Source organism: Diaporthe batatas (assembly GCF_019321695.1).
Source record: "Diaporthe batatas strain CRI 302-4 chromosome Unknown Contig00021, whole genome shotgun sequence".
NCBI classification, from domain to species: domain Eukaryota; kingdom Fungi; phylum Ascomycota; class Sordariomycetes; order Diaporthales; family Diaporthaceae; genus Diaporthe; species Diaporthe batatas.
In genome coordinates this window covers 126,796-148,181 of record NW_025408568.1, presented here as the reverse complement: position 1 = coordinate 148,181, position 21,386 = coordinate 126,796, and the positions used below count along the sequence as shown (strand labels likewise).

General features: G+C 41.2%; 6 protein-coding genes across 6 annotated transcripts; 3 read left to right on the top strand and 3 right to left on the bottom strand.

The window, feature by feature from the left end:
* Window positions 1–562: 562 nt before the first annotated feature.
* Window positions 563–2,760, top strand: KVR01_012790 (uncharacterized protein; the record flags this gene model as incomplete). The annotated part of the gene is made up of 5 exons (XM_044789598.1): window positions 563–572; window positions 636–1,254; window positions 1,323–1,471; window positions 1,544–1,875; window positions 1,933–2,760. 5 exons carry the CDS (start codon window positions 563–565, stop codon window positions 2,758–2,760), a joined length of 1,938 nt encoding a protein of 645 aa, XP_044638261.1.
* A 99-nt stretch (window positions 2,761–2,859) lies between these two features.
* KVR01_012789 (uncharacterized protein) lies at window positions 2,860–5,410 on the bottom strand. Its single transcript, XM_044794896.1, has one exon. The coding sequence runs from the start codon at window positions 5,154–5,156 to the stop codon at window positions 3,066–3,068; it is 2,091 nt and encodes a 696-aa protein (XP_044638260.1). The 5' UTR covers window positions 5,157–5,410; the 3' UTR covers window positions 2,860–3,065.
* Window positions 5,411–13,697: 8,287 nt separating this feature from the next.
* On the top strand, window positions 13,698–15,642 carry KVR01_012744 (uncharacterized protein). Its single transcript, XM_044792503.1, has one exon. The coding sequence runs from the start codon at window positions 13,877–13,879 to the stop codon at window positions 15,383–15,385; it is 1,509 nt and encodes a 502-aa protein (XP_044638215.1). The 5' UTR covers window positions 13,698–13,876; the 3' UTR covers window positions 15,386–15,642.
* Window positions 15,643–16,003: 361 nt separating this feature from the next.
* KVR01_012770 (uncharacterized protein) lies at window positions 16,004–16,398 on the bottom strand (the record flags this gene model as incomplete). The annotated part of the gene is made up of 2 exons (XM_044789060.1): window positions 16,004–16,268; window positions 16,352–16,398. The coding sequence occupies 2 exons, from the start codon at window positions 16,396–16,398 to the stop codon at window positions 16,004–16,006; spliced, it is 312 nt and encodes a 103-aa protein (XP_044638241.1).
* Window positions 16,399–18,124: 1,726 nt separating this feature from the next.
* KVR01_012750 (uncharacterized protein) lies at window positions 18,125–19,673 on the bottom strand. The gene is made up of 3 exons (XM_044791250.1): window positions 18,874–19,673; window positions 18,437–18,790; window positions 18,125–18,382 (listed from the first exon to the last, which is right to left on the bottom strand). Exons 1-3 carry the CDS (start codon window positions 19,669–19,671, stop codon window positions 18,323–18,325), a joined length of 1,212 nt encoding a protein of 403 aa, XP_044638221.1. The 5' UTR covers window positions 19,672–19,673; the 3' UTR covers window positions 18,125–18,322.
* A 313-nt stretch (window positions 19,674–19,986) lies between these two features.
* On the top strand, window positions 19,987–21,342 carry KVR01_012719 (uncharacterized protein; the record flags this gene model as incomplete). Its single annotated transcript, XM_044792314.1, has 1 exon — window positions 19,987–21,342. One exon carries the CDS (start codon window positions 19,987–19,989, stop codon window positions 21,340–21,342), a length of 1,356 nt encoding a protein of 451 aa, XP_044638190.1.
* Between the last annotated feature and the right edge of the window lie 44 nt (window positions 21,343–21,386).

The following is a 21,386-nucleotide window of genomic DNA, read 5'->3' as shown; positions in this document are numbered from 1 at the left end:
ACACCGAAGATCTCGGATTTATGCCGCGTTGCTCCGCCGTGTTCCGCGGTGATGACCGCTGGAGCACACATTGTACTCCGTGGCAGCCGCAGGGTTGGTCGCCGATTCGACGCGCCGCAACCTCCGGATTTATGGTTCAGGGAACTGCCACGGGCCCACCTACCGGTGGGCGGATAGATTATGCGGAGCTGAACTGGCGGGTGCTACACTCCAAGTCACACAGGGGAACCTCGCCACTCAAGTCGGAGATGGCCAAGAACCGCTCCGTGGCATCTGCCTTCGACGTCGCATCCCGCTGCCATGTCCCGTTTTGCGGGGAACTCGACCAGTCATCGACTACGCGGTCAACATTTCCCCCGACCCGACATCATCTCGGGGTTAACGAAGGCGCGAGCTTGAATAATTACATGGCATCATCACGAACTCAAGGCCCGCTGAGTCTGTTATGCCAAGGCCTTCGCAACGCGCTTCGATCTCAGGAATAAGAAACCCAGTGACTGTTCCAGATTTGTCCTAGACCAAACTACATTCGCAACTTCATAGGATTGCTGCAAGGGCGAACATGGGTTCCGGTATGAGCCAGATGGCCCCATCATGGCGTTGAGATCGACTCAAATCGCTGACTGAGTGTCCAGTCACTCCACAGCTCACGGAGGAATACCCTCCAAAGTGCAGTCTTCAGAAAGACATCTACCGTCCCTTTCCTCCACTCCCAGACAAACTACCAGGATCAGCCGATGTAGACGGCACGGCGCTTGTCACCGAAGCTCTTCACTCTCTTACAGCTGCGCTTGAAGAAGGCGACACCCAGCAACTGAAGGATGTCTTCCTTGGCAGCCAAGCCTACTGGCGCGATCTCTTATCGTTCACATTCCATTTCCGAACGTTCAACGACGGACCTATCATAGCCCCAGCACTGAAAAAGCTGGCCAAGGAGCGAGGCTTGGCCGGTGGCTTCAATCTTGTCCCAGGCTCCGTACACGATGTCTCGCCCACCCCGGCCCTCAGATGGATATCAGGCTTCTTCACCTTTGAGACCACCCGTCCCAAGAGCAAGTGTGAAGGCTCGGTGCAACTATTCCCAGAACAGGCAGCGGATGGCCAGATCAAGTGGAAAATATGGACGCTCGCCACATGGCTTGAGGACTATACAGACTGGCCAGAGAACCAAGACCTCCTGACTGCCCCAGGAAGGAAGTTGGATGACGTTGAGCACATCGATACAGATGTCCTGATCGTTGGAGGAGGCAATGCGTAAGTATCTAGAAACGGGCTGGTCATACTATGGTGACATGAAGACTGGGACTAATTGTTTCCGCCAGTGGTTTGATCCAAGCGGCGAGACTGAAGGCCGCCGGCGTCGAGAGCGTGGTAATCGACAAACTTGCTCGACCGGGGGACAACTGGGCGACTCGATACGATAGCATGCGTTTCCACATCGGAAAGTCGGGATGCAACCCTCCATTTATGCGTAAGGCCTCCTTCTACAGCATGGAGGAATCCAGTTAGGAGGGCCAAGACGTGTTCACTAACACTCCTGCAGCATATCCTGATGAGCTCCCATTGATTCTCACGAGAGACATGCTCGCCGGACATATGAGAGACTTCGCCAGCAAGTTCAACCTGAACATCCTTCACTCCTCGTGGCTCGTGGGAAGCTCGTTCAACAAGACCAAGGGAGTCTGGAATGCCAAGATACACACGCCCTTTGGCATCAAGACAGTCAGAGCGCCGCAGCTCGTCCAGGCTACCGGGGTTGGCTGCGACCACCCGTACATACCGAAGCTTCCGGGCAAGGAGCTGTACAAGGGGGTGGCCAGTATTCATTCAAAGCACTATAAGAACCCGAAAGTGTTGCAGGATAAGGGAGCAAAGGTAAGTGCCTACTTTTGTTGTGGGACAATGTGAGTGGTGCTGACGCTGGACCTGTAGTCTGTAATTGTTGTCGGTGCCGCAAATTCAGCTTTCGATGTCATGGAAGACTGCGCGGCGGCAGGACTCAAGACCACCATGATCGCCCGGAGTCCCACCTTCATCTTCCCCTGGGAATATGCGCTATTCCCCGAGGGCCTCGGCATGTACGAGGCAATGCCAACCGATGTAGTCGACAAAATACTTGTCCCGGGCCCCGCCGCGATCGGCGGGCAGCTCGTGCGGGACTCGTACGCGAACATGGCGGCCACCAAGGACAAGGACAAGTACAAGCCGCTGCTGGAGCGAGGGTTCCCCGTCTACGACTCCGCAAACGGGGGCGACCTGATCCACCACCTAATGGAGGCCGGCGGGAAGCACTTCAACGACATTGGCGAGGGGATACGGTACATCGTGGAGGGCAAGGTGGCCGTCCGGGGCCTGGTCCAGCCGACGGCCTACACCGAGACGGGCCTCGAGCTCAGCGACGGCTCGGTCGTCGAGGCGGACGCCATCATCTGGGCCACCGGGTTCGACTCGGACAAGGACCGCAGCACGACGGCCGAGGTCCTGGGCAGCGACAAGTTCCTCGGGAACGACCACGGGGACGCAGACAGTGTGCTTGGCCCCGAGGACGTGAGTGCCCTCAGGGACGGGATCTGGGGCGTCGACAAGGAAGGAGAGCTACGCGGGATGTTTACGAGGCATTTGCGTGTGCCCAACTACTACATCCATGGGGGAACGACAACACACCATCGGTATCACTCCAAGCACGTAGCGATGCTGATCAAAGCCGATCTCGAGGGTTTCCTGCCCGAGGCCTACCGAGACACACCTGAGCCTGTGTGAGCATGGATGGCAGACTGGATGGTACGAGCATTGTAAAGCAACCATCCCGAGGTCGAAGGATAACACCTGCGTTTCTTTGGACTGGTCAGGGCTTTCTTGTGGATGTTACTATTCGCTCGTTTGCTAGAGTCGGGCGAATGATGCCAAAGAGGTGGCATAGCATATGTAATCCAGCCTCGGCCAACCTTTCTAAAACTGCTGCCGTGCCTGAAACTAGCCAGTGAAATGTTCACGTGAAGGATAAGTGTCTAAACATCGCAGACCGTGACGAATGACTGTCTCCCCTGGTCGATCTCTGGGACAATTCACCAAGCCTCCCATTTCTGCCCACCCATGGCAACGAGGCGGTTGAAAAGTTCGTTCCTCAGGGGACACGCCGTGACCTTGAATACTTCTCCCTTGCTGGTGGCGATTTCTAGGCCATCAGCAACCTCCTTGCCCGTTGACCACCCAACCACCAGCTTCGCCTTCCACCCGTATCCCCCAATCTTTTTCAGCTCCACTATATCTGCCACTGCCACGGTCCATGCAGGATGCACGTGTTCTGTATCGATCTCGTCGAGATCAGACCTCACATCCGTGCTGAAGGCCACCGAGGGTATCGTCGCTTTCGTTGTGATGTAAACCCGCCCCTTGTGACCCTTGTGACGAGCCTGGAACTCAACCGGACCATCCAAGTGCTGGTGACGAGGTATCACGCCCAGGCGATCCTTTGCTTTGGCAGAGCCTGCCTTGGCCTTGACCGTATCTGTGCCGATGGCTGTCTTTACCGCGCCTTTGGTTGTGCCCTTGAAGAATCCGAGAATCCTGCTGCCTTTCTTGCCGTGGTTGCTTGATTTCGAATCATTGATATCTTTTCCGTCTGTGTCTTGAATCGTGGCCGGATCCTTTCGCACCGCATCGTCAATCTCGGATTGACTCGCCCCAAGAAGCGCTTCACCGCCGATAGCTTGCAAGTCGTCGGCCGTTATCGCAACATGTTCGTCGGGAGTTGCCTCAGTGATCTTCGGCGGCGGTGGAAGAGGAGCCTTGTTTGCTTCGCCGATACGGAGCAAAGTTATGGTGAGCTGTGCATTTGTTGGCACGCCCTTGAGTACTGTGTTGCGAAGCTCGAGCAGCTTCTGCCAGTTGGGGAACCGACGGTCGAGGAGACTGAGGCCACGCTGGATGACGGGGTCACCGAAGAAGCCGAATCCGAGCGCGAAGGTGGCTCCCTTAGTAAACATGTACGAGCTGATGAGCAAGGACATTAAGAGCATCGGCGAGGCTGCAACTGCGAGGCGAATGCGGTACGAGTTCTTGGGAAACGGAGCTGTGGGGCTGAGCGCGTTGCCAAATCGCTCCCATGTGTCGGCCACATCAGCGAGGGCGTGCATGATCGGTTTCATCTTGTTCCACATGGCTGCCTCCATAGGCTGTTTGGTCTTGTCGTGCTTGGAGCCAGCTTCTGCCTTTGCACCAGTGGAGATAGTCCTGGCCTCAGCGGCACCTGATGCAATCGCCGATGGGTCTGGGGCCGAATCCGCAGGGCCTCCATCCTCGGCCACGTCGCCAGGATGTTTGCCAGCCGCGCTGCTCAGCGCCACAGATGTTATACCGCTCACGAAGTTGCTTGCCTCCTGCTCGACCGCCTCACCCCGGTGTTTTTCCGGTGCTCCTGTTGCGCTGTCATGGCTTCCCAGCGCGCCTGCTGAGGGTTTCTTCAGCCCTCCTGATTTCGAATCGACCAGTGCCAAGGGTGCGGGAGGGAACAAGATTTGTCTCGCTCGCGGATATACGATCAACATGATCAGGGTGGACGAAAGCAGTGGCACAATCAAGTCGAGAAGCCAGGCGGTGAAGTAGGCGGTGGCGAAGGACACGGTTCGCTTCCTCTCACGCCAGGATCTCAGCCGCGCAACGTGCTTGACAGCAGCCAGAAGGTGCACGATGACGGTCATATAAAGCCTCTCGATGTTTGCACGCAGCTTGTCGGGAGAGAACTCCTCGTCATCAGCAATGTTGAGGTCGAGTCCTCCCGGAACGGGGTTGGGGATGGATTTGACGTGGTACATTTGCATGTCGAAGCGCCGTACCAGCATCCACAACCCCTCGTTGTCCAGACCGCCAACCAAAGGCTCAGAAACCTCCTGTTTCTTCTGATGCCATCCAAGATTGAGTACTTCTTCATCATGGTATTGCTGAGCGAGGCCTTTCTCGGTGTGCTCCGTCGTTGCCAGTGCATGCGATAGAGAAGTACCCCCAGCAAGAGTGTTTGATGTTTCCACCTTTTCGGGATCGACAACAGGCTCCGTGATGACTGGAACGGGCAACAGGTCGGCGATAGTGGAACCGGGTCCGGCGTCCCCAGAGATCGGGTTACGTGCTGGTGGGTCCTCGTCTGCGTGTGTGTCCATTGTGCAACGTCACGGATGTATTAATAATTTGGGTCTGGGTCTTGGACAAACTGAAGCTAGATAAGCGGTTCTGTAGGCTCTTCCGGATCAAAAGGTGGTGACAGTACTCGTGGGATATCAGGCCAGCGTTGAAATCTCCTGCCCGGGGACGTTGCGAGTGGACAAGGGAGGGACTTCGATCTTTTTAATCCTCCAGATTGACTCAAAGTTGGATCAACGACTTCCTTGGTCCGCCCAGAGGCACTTGCAGCTTCTGCTATTGTTGTGTTGTGACCGCGGATGACGTCGTGGCGGCTGAACACGCGGGCTGTGACGCCAATACCGGTGCTAGCCTCATTCATCTAAGGGGGCAGGGAGGCTAGGCCATCAGTCTAGCTGCTGTAGGGCTCTTAGTCCTCCTAAAGCGGCCCTCGCGGGCCAGCTGGGCTTTATGTGTCGAAGCTGTCAACTGCCATTAATTATTTAGCATCAGTGAGACGGTCCTCGCGACCTATAGCAAAAGAAGGCTTAAATTATCTATAAAGAATTATTGATTTAAAACTAAAGTTACCTAAGGAATAGTATAAGGAAGGTAGTGAAGTTGTAATTCTATATTATAAGAGGTATAGAGGCTACTTAGGCTAATAAGATAAGTAGAGTATATAGATCTACTAGTTAGTCCTATAAGCATTCAGCCTATAGCTTTAATAATTAGTTAATTAGATAATAATTAAATTTTAAGTAGTTAAAGCTAACCTCTTTAAAAAGCTTTATAAAGTAATAATATAATACTTATATATTATTAAATAATTAATTATATAAATTAATTATTATAGTTTTTAATAATAATAATTTAAATAATTAATTAATAATAATTATTATTTTTATTATAATAATTAATTTAATTTAATATATTAATATTAAACTTTTATTTATAAATATATTATTAAAAATATTTATTAAAAATAATTTAATTAAATTTTTTAAAAATTAATCTTTTATAATTTATTATTTATATTATATTATTTAAAGTTTTTAAACTTTTTATAAATATATAAAGTATTTCTTTTAAATATAAAGTAAAAGATTTTTAATTTTTAATTTAATTTAATTTTTAATTTAATTTAATTATTTTTAATATTTATTAACTATTTACTTTTAAGTTTAATTTAAATTAAATTTATAATTTTTAATTTTTTAAAAATATATTAATTATTTTAAATATTAATTAATCGTTCTAAAATAAAAATTTATTTTTATATAATTATAAATTTAATTATTAATAATTATTTTTATAAACTTATATAAAATTATAAATTTAAATATTATATATAATAATAAAATATAATTATTCTATTTAATTATATTTTAATTTAATAAATTAAATATTTATTTTAAAATAATTTAATTTATAAAATTAATTAAAAATATTTATTTAAATAAGATATAATTTTAATTAAAAGATAATTTAATTTATAAAATTAATTAAAAATATTTATTTAAATAAAATTAAAATATTAATTTTAAAAATAAATAATTTTATTTTATTTATTTTACTTAACTTTTATTTAAATTATATAATATTTTAATATTTATATATAAAAGTAATTAATATAAAATTAAATAATTTATAATTTATAATAATTTTAATTTTCAATAAAATAATAATATTAATTTAAATTAATATAAATTATTTATATTTTTTATTTTATATTAAATTAAAAATAAATAATTAAAACTTTTAAAAATTAAATATAATATATTTTTAGAAATTAATTTAATTAAATTTATTATATATAAATATAAAATAATTTAAATAAATAAAATAAAAATATTATTATTTTAATTAAAGTTTTAATTTTATTTTATAAATAAATATTTATTTAATAAATTTAATAATAATTCATTTTATAAATATAATTAATTAAAATTATTATTTAATTTAATATATTATTAAATTAAAATATAACTTTTAAATAAAATAATTATATTTTATTATTATTTTAAATTTATAATTATATTTTATAAATATTTATTTTTAGAAAAGTTATTAATATTTAAAATAATTAATAAATTTTCAATAAATTAAAATTATAAATTTAATTTAAAGTAAATTAAAATTTATAAAAACTTTATATTTAAGTTTAAAAATATAAAACTTTACTTTTAAAAATAAAATACTTAAATAAATTTAATAAAAGTTAAATTAAATTAAATTAAATTATAATATAATAAAATAATTAAATAAAACTTAATTAAAATTTTATAATTATAAATCTTTTAACTTTATATTTAAAAGAATATTTATTAAATATAAAATAAAATATATTAAATAAATTATATTTTATTCTATAATTATAATTTTAATTATTTTAATACTATATTTTAAAATTATAATATTATTCTTTCTCTTTTAAATATATATAAAAATTAAATTTTTTAAAAAACTATTTTAAAAATAAATTTATATTTAATTTTATTTTTTAATATTTATTTTTATATTAAAAAACTTACTTTTATATATTATAATTAAAAAGGAATTTATTATCTTTTTAATTATATTTATAAGTATAAAAGTAAGTATATTTAAATGTTTTAATTAGCTTTTATATTAATGTGACATTAATTGTGCTAGCTGGGGAGCAATGTAATATAGATATTCATTCCTTATTCTACGTCTGGTATTGCATTTGCACAAAGCCTATCCACCGTGAGAGCTCATCACTTGTCGCGCCTCTCCTTGCTCTGCTTGCCAGCGTCGAGCATCATCTGCTTTAACTGTGCTTGTCTCTGTTCTTCCTCCTTGCGCTCCTTTTCCTTTTTGGCATTCTCGCGTTTCTCCTTGCTGACCTTGCCGGCTGCTATTGTAAGATCCTCGTTCTGTAATTCCCACTCGAGGCTGTCCTCTCTTTTGCCTGCCATTGTGAGCGGATTTGATGTCTGGTGTAAAACACATGAATCGTTAGCGAAGGATGAAGTTGGGGCCAGAAAAGACAGTCAACGCTCACCTGGTCGTAGAAGATGTGAATGGATAGCCAGGTATTGACAAGTCACTGCAGAGCACGCGCTGCTTGGTCACCGGGAGTGGGAAAGAAATTATTTTGAGATTTTTACAACAATTATGGGCACTTGTCGTCGTGTCGGTGGAACCCAGTGTTATTTCTTGACAAGAAGTGGGAATAGAGTGACAAGATTGCCGTAATTTATAATTTTTCACGTCTCTTGTTCCATTACACGGAGCCGCAAGAAGGCGTTTTTCACAGGCACCCAACGCCCACGAGTTGCAAGAATGACATTATCTGGGCCTGTTGGCTTTAGCATTCAGCCTCACTGTGGCCATTTAGTGGCCGCTCTATCTTCACTTCTCGTAGCTTCAACTCAAATCTGAACCAATGACTCTACGCTGGGCTGACTGATCGCTATTGGAACCAACATTCCCAGTGGCTGTGCGTTTGTTGGTTTTGAAGAGCCACCCGGACCTCACAGCAGAGGGGGGGGGGTTGAAGAATGTGGTCTATGTTGAGGGAAACCATGCTTGGGTAGGTAGTATTTACACATGCGGGGTTTCCCCACTAGGTGATTTCGTTTTTAATCCCCATATGTATGTGGCGCCTTCATACAGTGGTAAACGCTCAAGATCCAGCGTTAGGCATCAGCTTGAGCCCATGGGCCCGGCCCCATGGGTTGTGAAGGCACCCGACGCCTTGCTCACCACCGCCCGGTGACCTGCATGACCCCTCTCAGCTACCAGAAATGGACTGCGCGAGAGACGATAGCGCAATTTTTGAGGATGTCTTTTCCCCAATGGATTAATAGATAACATACCCGGCCCTCATCTAGACCACCCTCTAATTTTAACCGCTCAACTTTTATTTATAATATATTAAAATATAGCTACTTTCTATAATAACTTATTAAGTTTAAATAACATACTTTAATTTTAAATTTTATAATTTTTTTTAATTATATTATTATATATAAAAAGTAATAATATTTAATTATAATAATTTATATTAAAAAATTAAAAAATTAAAAAACTATTAATTAAATTTTAAAGTTTATAATATTTTTATTTAAATTTACCTAAGTAATAAAAATAATATATATTATATAAAATTTATTTTTTATTTTATTTAATCTATTTAATTTATATAATATAATTTAATTTATTATTAATAAATATATTATTATTATTATAAAAGTTATTTTATATATTAATACTTAGAATTATTTTATAATAATATTACTATTAAAATATTATTTTTTAAAAATTTATAATTAGAGTGATAAGATCGTATTCGGATTAAATAAAGTATGTTTAAAAGTGGGACTTTATATAGAAAGGCGGTTAGAATTAGGGGGCTGTCGGAATATAAGCCGGGTCCGTCAATCGTTTGCGCGCGCTTACATCTGCACCTTGATTGGCCCCTGTCTCGGAAAAACGAGAGTTGGCCCCCCCCCTATAAAATACCCTCTATTCCTTAGCTAAACTAAAACTTCACTAAAAGAGTGGAAACTCTAACATTTTTACAAAAATACCCCTATTAACCTTATTAGTATTAATAATAAGTTATCTTTATTACCTAATTAAATAAAAGTAATATTATATTAATCTTATATAATTAATTTAAATTTAATTTATAAAAATATATATAACTTATTTACTTTAATATAAAGTAATATTAATTTCATTAACTTTATAAATAATATTATTAAACTAATCTATTAAATTTAAACTATTTAATATTTATTATATAAAACTTACTTAAAGAGTTAAATTATATAATTTATTAATAAAAATATTATACTATTTAAATAGTTATATATTTAAAAACTAATTATTAAAGTAATTAAAACTTAATAAATTATTTAAAAGTATTTATAAATACCTTTAAAACTACTTAAAATAAAACTATTATAATAAATTAAGTAGTTTAGAGTATAAAAGAATATTATTTAAATTAATAATAAAAGGATATATTTATTAATAAAAAAGGAAAAGTAAAAGTACTAATAATAAAGACCTTTTATTAAAGTAAAGTTTTTAATAAATAATATTAATAATAATATTAAGTACTTTAAAAGTTATTTAATTAATTTTTAATATAAATATATTTAAATAAATTAACTTTAACTTTATTTATTAAAATTTATAACTTAAAAGCTATTAATACTTTTATTATATAATTTAAAAGATAAAATATTATATTATAAAAAATTAAAATTAAAAATTTAAAGTTTTTATTAAAGTATATTAAATTAATTAAAACTTAATTATAAAAAGTATAAAGATTACTTAAATATAATTATTAAACTAAGGGATATTTTTATTAAAGTTAATTAACTTATAAGTTAAAAGTTTATATTTTTATAATTAAAATTTATAAAAAAGATATTAATAAAAAATTAAAATACTTAATTATAATAATATTATAAATATATTCTTTAAAGTTTAAAGATTATTTATTTTTAATCTTTATATAATTATAGGGTTATATTATTAATAAAGGAGTTATAAATATCTATATTATAAAGTAATTATATAATTAAATAATTATTAATTAAAGTCTTTTAGTTATTATTAACTATTTAATAAAAGCTACTTTAAGGGATAGTTTATTAATAATTAAATAAATAATAGATATAAATATACTTAATAAAAACTTAAACTTTAAAACTTTTAATTTATATTAATAACTATTAGATAAAGAATTAAAATAAAAATAAAAATAAACTTTATATAAAAGAAATATAAATAATTAATAAAAATATAATTATATTTTTAAATAATTATTATAAAGTTAATTATTACTATTAAAATAAAGGAATTCTATAATAATAATATTTTATTAAATAAAATAATATATATATTAGTTTATTTAATAAAACTTAAGAAATTAATTTAATATAATTATAATAAATAATATTATAATTAAATATCTATTAAAAATCCTTTTAATTATTAAATAACTTAAATAAAACCTAATAAGGAAAAGTTTAATAATAATAAAGTTAACTTTATTTTTCTAAAAAGTAGTAAAAATAAAAGTAAAGGGAAAGTAATATTAATATAATTATTAACTTATTATTTAATATTAACTTATTTAAAGTTAAGTATAGTTAAATAACCTTAATAAAACTATTATTATTATTATTATTATTAACTTCTTTTATAAGTTTAATAGAGTCTTATTATTACTAATAGTAATAATAATAGTACCTAAAACTTATAATAAAAGTAAAGGTTATTAATTATTTTTATTATTATTATTATAAGTAAAAGAAATAAAATAGTTTTATATTAAAAGTTTATTATAAAAGTACTTTAAAAGTATTTTAAAAATACTTTAAAAGTACTTTAAAATCTATTAGAAAGAGTTTAACTTAAATAACTTATAAAAGTTATAAAATATAAAAGCTTAATCTTTATAGGCTTTATAAAAAAGGATATTTAGTTTAATAAATATAGTTTAAGGATTATTTTATAAATTGAAATACTAATTAAATTATATTTAAAGGAGAAAAGGATTTTATTAATTTCTTTAATAGTAATAATAATAAAAGGACTTACTATTATAATAAAGGCTATTAAATAGCTATTTAATAAACTATTAAATAAATATTAAAAATATATACTTTATAAAGCTTATAAAAATTATTTAACTAATTAATTAACTTTATTTAATATTAGATTTTATAATTAAGTTAGTTATTTAATAAAAGAGTTAAAAGCTTATTAAAATAATCCCTTTTATTTAATAAAATAAAAGTTATATAATAAGTTTTAAAAACTTTTAAATAAAGAAAGTAGTAATTAAATATATAGAAAAATATAGTTAATAATAGAAAGTAATTAAAAAAGAAAGTTATTTATTTTAAATAAATAAAATAAATTAAATACTTAATATTAAGTATTTAATTAATTAAATAAATTTATCTATAATTAATTTATCTACCTTAACCTTTAACTATTAACCTAACTATTTAATTTATAAATAATACTTTTTATTTATATAACTTTATTTAATTAAAATTTTATTAATTTTAATTTTTATAACTTCTAATTAAAACTATTATATTTATTTTATTTTATACTTTTTTAATACTTATATATAATAGAAATATCTTTAAATAGTTTTAATTCTAAACCTAACCTTCTTAATATAAAAGAATAAAAATTAAATAAAATCTTTATTTAAATTATAATTTAATAATTTATATTAATATTAATAATATAAATAATATTTTAAATTATTAAAATATATTTTAATAAAATTAAAATTAAAGGAGTATAAAAATAAATATTTATATTTTATACCTTTTATATTTATTACTTTAATTATTTTTACTTTATAATATTAAAAGTATTATTTATTATAAAGATTAATTTTAAATTTAAATATAAGTTTATTTTAATAAAATACTTTCCTTTAATTATTAAAAAAACTTTTATTATATAACCCTATATATTATAATAATAAGTAAGCTATTTAATATAATTATATAAAAATATAAAAATAAGCCCCTTATTTAAAAACTTTTAACCTATAGAGTATACTTAATAAGTACCTAATCTATCCTTTTATACTATTTTATTTATTAAAACTAAACTTATTAATAAAAATAAATATCTTTATTATATAGTTTAATTAATATATCTATTAAAAATAATAATTATAAAGCTTTTTATTATATTAATAAATTAATATATATATTTATTTATTACTTTATATATAAACTTTAAAAGTATTATTTATTATTTTATAATAATATTAATTTATAATTATTTAATAAGGAAGTATTATATTTTATTTAAATATAAATTTAACTTATTAAATAAAAGATCTTTTAGTTTTAGTTTATATAATTTATATATTAATTATATTTTATAATATTATTATAAAAGTAGGTTATTAAATCTTTATAATTTATTACTTTAACTTAACTATATTTAATAATAATAATAATAATATACTTAGAGTAACTATATAGATAGTAGTAATTTTCTAATAGTATTTTTAAATTATAGTATAGCTAACCTAAAACTTAGCCTATAGCTACTTATTAAGTGGTAATAAGTTAGAGTATAAATAAAACTCTAACTATTAGAGTTTGAGGTATAATAGGTAATAGCTAGTTATTATTAGAACCCTTTTTTTACTAATTAAGGAATGTTGATAGGTTGATAGGGGTATCCTGTTATGAAATGTAGGGTTTTCCGTCCTGCTAGTAAAGTTTTGGTTTAGCCGAGGAATAGGGGGCATTTTGTAGGGGGGGGGCCAACTCTCGTTTTTCCGAGACAGCCCACCATGGCTCCCCTGAGACGGTCCTGGTTGCCTTGGATGTGGCGCAGACCAAACCAGAGCGTGTGCCTAGTAGCCGGGCAAACACCTGCAGGGCTGAGGGCGGTGAGAATTCTGCTTATTGGCTAGGTACCGGAATTACTAAACCTTTTTCGGGTAAACCCCTCTTCCGTCAGAGGGCCTGGCAAGGCAGGGGCTGGCTGCCCGAAACCAACAAGTCAGCCCCGCCGTCTATGACTTCAGCTGGTGACTGTTCAGACCTCGCTCTAGTTGCAGGTTGCCAGATTCTTCGCTTCCACCTCAAATTGATATTCTCTGCGACGAACGAACCTTGTCTCTACACTGAAGCTGGTGGTACCTTGCCCCGTTCAACGCAACCGAGAGTAAATCGATTCGCTCAGCCTCCGACATCCTTGTAAAACGCGAGCCCTGTTGAGAATGTATAAGCGTCGGCAAAATTTTGATGATGACGCGTGGGATAGAAGCGACGCTGCAGAAGAAGAGTCCGCGAAGAAGTTCCGGACGGTTTCTTTCTGTCGTCGAGTCGAAGATTTCGTCGCGGAGAAGTGCGGCAAACCTGCTCGGATTCTGAGCCTCATCCAAGGAGGTTTGAATGTCCACTACAGAATGCGTTTCGGAGAAGAGGACTCATCCTCCGACGTTATGGTGCGGGTACCCTGGCCGGGAGCAGCACAGTTCCCCGACGAGAAGGTACTCTATGAGGCTGCAGCGACGGAGTACGTGAGGATCAACACCCGCATTCCCGTGGCCCAGGTGCTCTATTACGGGTCAGACTCGAGCATTGGGCCTTTCCTCATGCTCCGTCGTATTGAAAACCGAGGCGATCTGACAGACCCTCTTTGTGTTCCTGATCAGGACCCCTCCCTGACTCCGGTCCTAAACTTGAAGCTCCCTGAGAGCAGGCTGAGAAGTTTGTGGGGGGACATGGCAAGGTGTCTCCTAGAGCTCGCGCAACCCACATTCTCTCGCATCGGGTCTCTACTCGAGGTCGATGGCTCCATTCAGGTTGCTGGTAGACCTCTCACCTTTAACATGAGCAGCATGACACAACTTGGTAATATTCCAGAAGCCATCTTTCCTGCCAAGAACACCACCTTTGCCACAGCTGATGAGTGGTATGTGCAACTGGCCACGATGCACCTAGCACAGCTTATTTTTCAACACAACGACCTTGTCAAGGATGAGGACGACTGTCGGAACAAATACGTATCTCGCCAACTGTTTCTCAGGCTGGCCAAGCGGGGCCATCTGTCTACATACGGATTTGCGCAAGACAGCTGGTCTGCCTCTGCCAAATCAGCGACGCGCCCGAGGTTTCAAGCTCCTAACAACTCAGACTGCTTCCGCCTCTGGTGTGACGACTTCCGCCCTACCAATTGCCTCATGGACCTTGCAGAGGACGTTGATAAGCTAGCTGCTGCGATCGACTGGGAGTTCACTTACGCAGCGCCAGCGCAGTTCGTGCTCGACCCACCTTGGTGGCTGCTGTTCGAGACGCCAGAAATGTGGAAACCGATTGGGGTGGAGGAATGGAGCACGGCATATGAGCCGCAGTTGGAAATTTGGCTGAAGGCTATGGAGGATCAGGAGGATGGGGCGGCCTTTCTTGATGGGCTGCCCCTCTCGGCACACATGAAGGAGAGTTGGGAGACCGGTCGCTTCTGGCTCAATTATGCGGCGAGGAAGAGCTGGGCCTTTGATGCTGTCTTTTGGGCGTTCTTGGACGAGCGCTTTTTCGGTCGCCGGGACCCAGGGGTCTTGGACAAGGATTTGTGGAAGACGAGACTGCATCTCCTGAGCCAGGAGGAACAGCAGATGATGGAGCCGTTTGTGAAGCAGAAAATGGACGAGTCTCAGAATCGCGTCTTGGTAGACTGGGACCCTGTTGAAGCGAGACGGCGACTCGCGGAGCTGTCATTTGTTTGACTAACTTTGAAGGGTACGTTCTCGTTGTCTGGGGAAATGACTTGGGCGAGGTCTTGGATGTCTCTGGGGTCAATATGGTGAAGTATGCGGCGTTGTGTCAAATTTGCCCAGCTCGACTTGCGGCTTTTTCATGAAGCAGCTTGTCCTTGGCACAGGGCAGCACGCAATGTATAGAACTTGAAGAGCAAAGACAACGCAACAGCATACATTCTACCAATGTTGCGTGTCTCCCGATAGGCTCTAGCACTTTCTAGGTACTGTCGCAACGTCTCTCTGCAACGGCCCACACCGGCACCCCTGAAATTTAGCACAACTTCCGCGCCAACTAACAGGAAAGGGTCACTTTCAGCCACAAAGGTAGTTCAGTAGATGTCAACTTGAAATCAGTTCTCACACTGATCTCATCCAGAGGCAGCTGGTGGAATGTGATCACGGCGAATGATCAGACCGGGTTTAAGAAATTCCATTGGTCCCATATCTGCAGAATGTCCGCGGCAGAACTTGAATCATATATACAGTATGAAATGTTCGTAAAAAGTATGATAGGCTGGCTCCTCCTTATCTCGTCATCACCACGTCGCGAAACAGTCCATGTGCATGTCTAAAGACTTGAAGAACTTAGTTGCAGTCACCCCGGACGGTGTCGGCTGAGGCGTAGCAGGTGCCCTTGCCATCGATACAGGCGAAACCCTCCTGAGCGAGCTTCTGGCAGGTACCCTCCCATGTGTCGCCATCGAGGACCTCGTCGCCAGACTTGGATTCACAGCGACCAGAGTCATTGTTGTAGGCAACATCGGAACCGTAAGCGTCACATGCTGGGGCGGTGATGCGCCAGTTGTAGCCGCCGTTGTGGCAGGCACAGCTGTTGTGCATGTCTGCGACACTGCAAAGGGGATCGAGTGGTCAGCATTGGGCCTCATTGTAGAACTATAGTTGGCGATGTGAAGCGTGAGAGCAATGACTTACACAACGCCCGCGAAGACGGTGGCAAGGAAGGTGAGGGACAGCTTCATTTTGGTGGTGGAAAGATTATCGGGTATGTACGACTCAGGGGTATTCTGTTTCTCTTGGCGAGGGAGGTCTAGCTTTTGCTGCTGAAGGAATGGAACAGTGAATCAACACTTCGGCGAAACGAAAGAATATGAACACTGAAGAACCGCGAGGGAAGAGACTGTGATCTGATGATGGCTTGGATTGGAGTAGGACATGGCCAGTGAGATCGTGAATGGCGATTAGGTTCGTCTTTTATGTCTTGACGAACGGGTTCCTGGCATGATCCGCTCACCTACAAGCCAGACCCCACCGGCGACTCATGGCCCCTGCAAGGCTGGCAGGATAACCTTCTCCAGCCGTCACCTGTAATTTGATACCGTGGAGACGGGACGCCCATATCGGGCAGAATCTCTGCACGTGTGGGAGTTTCTCGCTTGCCGCGTCCGCGTGATCCGCACCGCCGGGCCTGCTGTGGGCAGATAGACACCTTCGCCCTGGGCGCTGTGGAGAATCCTCTACCTGCCGTCCGATTCTCCCGTCATGTATTATGACTTATTGTCCCCTGTGTGGAACTCTTGTGAGATAGGGATGCACCAAGGGTGCATGGGAGTCAAGCAACGGGAGTCGGAACTCAACCATCACACTCAACGGCATACAACCAGACAAGAATCAACAACAAGCATTCTAGACCAACCTTATTTCGGCATGGACAGCAGCAATACATAGAGTACAACGGCCGGCAACGTACCTCGTACAAGCTCCCCTGCTGCCCTACAGGGCAGGTCCGCATTTAGACGGAATCGCCATCGTTGTTTATGCTTAGACATGGGAGCTCAGGGTAGCCTATTTTTATGTCCCTTGCAGAGAAGCTCGCCCCCACATGTGTTTCACCTCTGACTGCATGTGGCCATGGTAGCTTGTCAGGACCTCCCGTCTTCGCTCCCTCACCGTACGCACAGCCCCAGGAGCAACGAGTCATGACGCGGTGCTCCCTCCCTTATGTGGTTGGCAATGCGCCCTGCTTCTGTCATGTATCAAACGCGTGGGCAGTCCTGCCAAGGCAAACATGCCCTTTCCCGGGCGAGAGCAAAGCCCCGGTCTGGTCAGCTGCCCAGGTGAGCCTCGAGGCTGCCCCGGGTGTCTTGCCGATCTTTACTCGACTGCAGACTTGTGCAAGCCAGACGTTCCCGAGGCGCATGCAGAACGTGGATTTCGGACGAACCTCGACGGTGCGCGAAGCTTAATCTAATCTGGGCTCGAGATATGCCATCCATGGATACTGGGGTATGAGGCTTGGCCCTGGCTATCTAGCACCTCAATGTCCGTTGTCGTCCCCTTATCTGCTTTTCAGCTTATTTATTACCAACGATACCTGTCTCCATGTGCACAATCGGCACATGTGCTGAGAGCACGCTCACGCCTCGCTGTCACATCGTATGGACACTTGTGCACCGTCGCCCATGCCCTGCTATCACAGGCTATTTCTGTCGTGCTTCGGACTTGCGCATCTCACCAATGGCCCGCTGGGGCTGTCGTGACCACACCCACACGGGCTCGCACCGGACGATTCTCCACCCTGAGGGATTGAGGGTCCGTCCAATCCAACGAGTCGGGGTCATACTGCACAGTAGAGAGCTAGGGGCCCCTGTCTCTACTCACAAATGCATTTACGGTCGATGGCTGTTCCTTGAATATGATTTCTGGAGCCTGGAGCGGGCATCACACGTGTGCAGTGGTCGTGCGAGACGTGGTTAATAATAATATGATCGTACTACTAATAGTAATGATCCTAGCTCTGCTGCAGGATATTTATCCATTGGTCGTTATGTTGTTTAATCGTTATTACATCCGGCTACCGCCAGCGAGCCTGCCCGCTTTCAGATAATTATTTGCTGTCTGCGACCCTCTGCCAAGGATAATCTGTTCTTGGTCTAATCACATTCCTCAAGAGACTGCGACTACGACCTTGCCCCTAGATCTTTTACTCGCCACGCGTTCGTAGCCCTGGAGGCCCCTATTGTCAGCGCAGTCAGCTGTTAGTTGAGAAGATAAGCGTACCTTGATTGCGTCGTTCATCGAGTATTCCGAGTCCCTGGGGAACTTGATATATTCTCCGTTCTCGATCCATTTTGCAACCTCTTTCGCGATGGCTCCATCTGGCCACAGGGCGAGAAGTTTGTACCTTCGCGGCACTCCGCCAAGTGCGACTGGCAACAACTTGCTTCTCACAATTGGCCCAGCACCCACCCCGCCCACAATCGTGATAAACATCCCGTCTTTGTCGAGGTACTTGGCTGATCTCTGGAACAGCTCGTCACTCCCGACGCAGTCGAAGATGCGATTCATGGGTTTTGATTCGAAGCTGTCGGTCAGATGAGCTGCCAGAGACTCGTAGGCTTTGTAGTCGATCACCTGCAGCTTCTGTCAGCAGACTGCCCAGGGCCGCGGAGATCAAAATCCCACCCAGGACATGCAGGGAGCGAGGATGCTCTCACCTCATCAGCACCTAGCCCCTTGACCATCTCAGCATTCGCTGACGAGCAGACCCCAAACACAACAGCGCCTTTTGATTTTGCCACCTGGACAAGGACACTGCCCACGCCACCGCTAGCACCGTTGACCAGCACACGGTCGCCCGCCTTTACGCCGGCTTCTTTGAGCACGATGTACGCCGTCTGCCCAGCTATCCCGAGTGCGCCCGCGGCATCTATTGTGTCGACTCCCTTCGGCTTTACTACCACCTTGCTCGCGGGCACCTCGATGTACTCGGCCAGACTGCCCCTCCCCACGGCCACTGAGATGACGTTGAGCGCGCCACATACTTGCGCACCCACGGCCACACCAAGATCACTCGGTACTGATGGTCCAACCTTGACAACCTCCCCAGCAAAGTCGAGACCTGGGATGGGATTGTGGCGGAAAGGAACCCAGTTGGGTATGTTGCCCATGAAGTTGAGATCCGCGGGATTCAGGGCTGCATAAGACACCCTGATGAGGACGTTCCCTGACTTGAGCTTGGATGGCACAGGGTAGTCAGTCTTCAAGGTCAGCGCGTCTTTTGGCTGGCCGTTTCTGGTGACGAGCCATGCCTTCATGGTCGAGGGGATATCGCTCGCCATGGCGACTTGGGATTTGGTACCAGCGGGCAGAACACTCGCACAGCGGCTCTCTTCGATGTTAGATTTCCGCAAAGGCAAAACTTTTATGATATGTGAGATGCAGGTGATGTGGTTTTGGTAGGTTTGGTGATGTGCAGTGATCGACCCAGACGTTTGGAGTACGAGGTGAAACATCGACGTCAAACAGGGGCAACCGTCACAAAACGGAGGCTGAGAGACGGCAGGATGTTTTCGAAAACGGGAGCTTAATATTATGTAACCAAGCTCCGGCCGAGCAGCCAATAGCATCATTCCTGCACGGCGACCACCTGCCGTGCGACCGACTCACGACTCGTGAGCGGGCAGGCGTATCGATACGGTCCGTGTCACCGGCATCATATTCGAGTCTCTCGTATTGCTTATCAGCTCGGCTGTTGACTGTAGACTGTCGACAACAACACTCTCGCCATGCCTAGCTAATGTGATGCTGTCTGGGACAACAATCTTAAGATGAGCAACCTCACTATTTTCCACGGGCCGGTGATACATTCACTGGCTCCCACAGACCTCGAGATCCTGGAGTCAGCTCTTCTCGTCGTCGACCAAAAAGGCACCATCGTCGTCTTCGACAAGAGCGTTGATGAGATCCCCGAGATCCTCCACACCCCCGCCGGTGTACCGATCCCGTCCAAAGAGTGCCATGTCGAGAAGCTGGACCAAGGGTCGTTCCTCATTCCAGGCTTTGTTGACACGCACAACCACGCACCGCAGTGGGCGCAGCGTGGCCTGGGCCAGGGCATGCATATCCTCGACTGGCTTGACACCGTTACCTTTCCGAATGAGGCCAAATTTGCGGACCCAGACTATGCACGCCAGATCTATGGGCAATGTGTCAATGGCTTCCTGAAACAGGGCATCACGACCGCCTCATACTATGCATCTGCGCACGGCGAGGCTACACGTATCCTGGCCACTGAATGTCAACAAAAGGGCCAGCGAGCACTGATTGGGAAATGCAACATGGACAGGAATGCACCAGAATACTACCGGGATGCCAGTCCTGACGAAAGCCTGCGCGTGACGGAGGAATGCATCACTTACATTCAGAAGATCGACCCTCAGGGCAGCCTGGTCCGGCCGGTCCTCACACCACGATTTGCCATCACCTGTGACCCCGTTGTGCTGGAGGGTCTCGGCAAGATAGCAAAAAGACAGCCTGAGCTTGCCATACAGACACATTTCAACGAGGCCGAACAGGAGATGAAGGCGACCAAATCTCTATTCCCTCAGTTCAGCAACGAGGTCGATCTTTACAGTTATTACGGCCTCCTCGGACCCAAGTCGATACTTGCACACTGCTGCTATATGAGCGAGTATGAGCTTTCCAAATTTGCGGAGCTGGGCTGCGGTGTGGCTCACTGTCCGATTTCCAACATGACCGTAGGCGGCGGGTTCATGGCGGCACCGGTCAGGGAATTCCTACGCCGCGGTATCAAGACGGGGCTGGGCACAGACTCCGGCGGGGGCTTCTCAAGCAGCATCCTCGATGCAATGCGCCAGGCGCTCGTCGCCAGCAACGCAAGGGAGGCCATGTCTCACGGAACTGAGAAGGGTCTGTCTATTGAGGAACTCTTCTACTTGGCGACCCGCGGAGGCGCAGAAGTGTGTTCGCTGGGGGACAAGGTTGGACACTTTGCGGTGGGCATGGAATTCGATGCGTGTGTTATATCGACCCGCGTGGATGACCAGATCATGACTATGGTCCAGGCGGAGGACTCATTAAGAACCGTGTTCAGCAAGTTCGTTATGACAGGAGACGATCGGAATATAGAGGCCGTTTGGGTGAAAGGGAGGCAGGTGAAGTAGTCAGATGCCCCTGTCACGAACAGAAAAAGTAGTTGGTGCACAAA

Excerpts from the sequence above, each read along its gene's own strand:
- KVR01_012789 (XM_044794896.1), bottom strand. The coding sequence starts at position 5,156 with ATGGACACACACGCAGACGAGGACCCACCAGCACGTAACCCGATCTCT.
- KVR01_012744 (XM_044792503.1), top strand. The coding sequence starts at position 13,877 with ATGTATAAGCGTCGGCAAAATTTTGATGATGACGCGTGGGATAGAAGC.
- KVR01_012750 (XM_044791250.1), bottom strand. The coding sequence starts at position 19,671 with ATGTTTCACCTCGTACTCCAAACGTCTGGGTCGATCACTGCACATCAC. Across the intron at positions 18,791-18,873 it reads AGGGGCTAGGTGCTGATGAG|GTGATCGACTACAAAGCCTA; the intron begins GTGAGAGCATCC and ends CAGAAGCTGCAG. Across the intron at positions 18,383-18,436 it reads CGATGAACGACGCAATCAAG|GGCTACGAACGCGTGGCGAG; the intron begins GTACGCTTATCT and ends AGGGGCCTCCAG.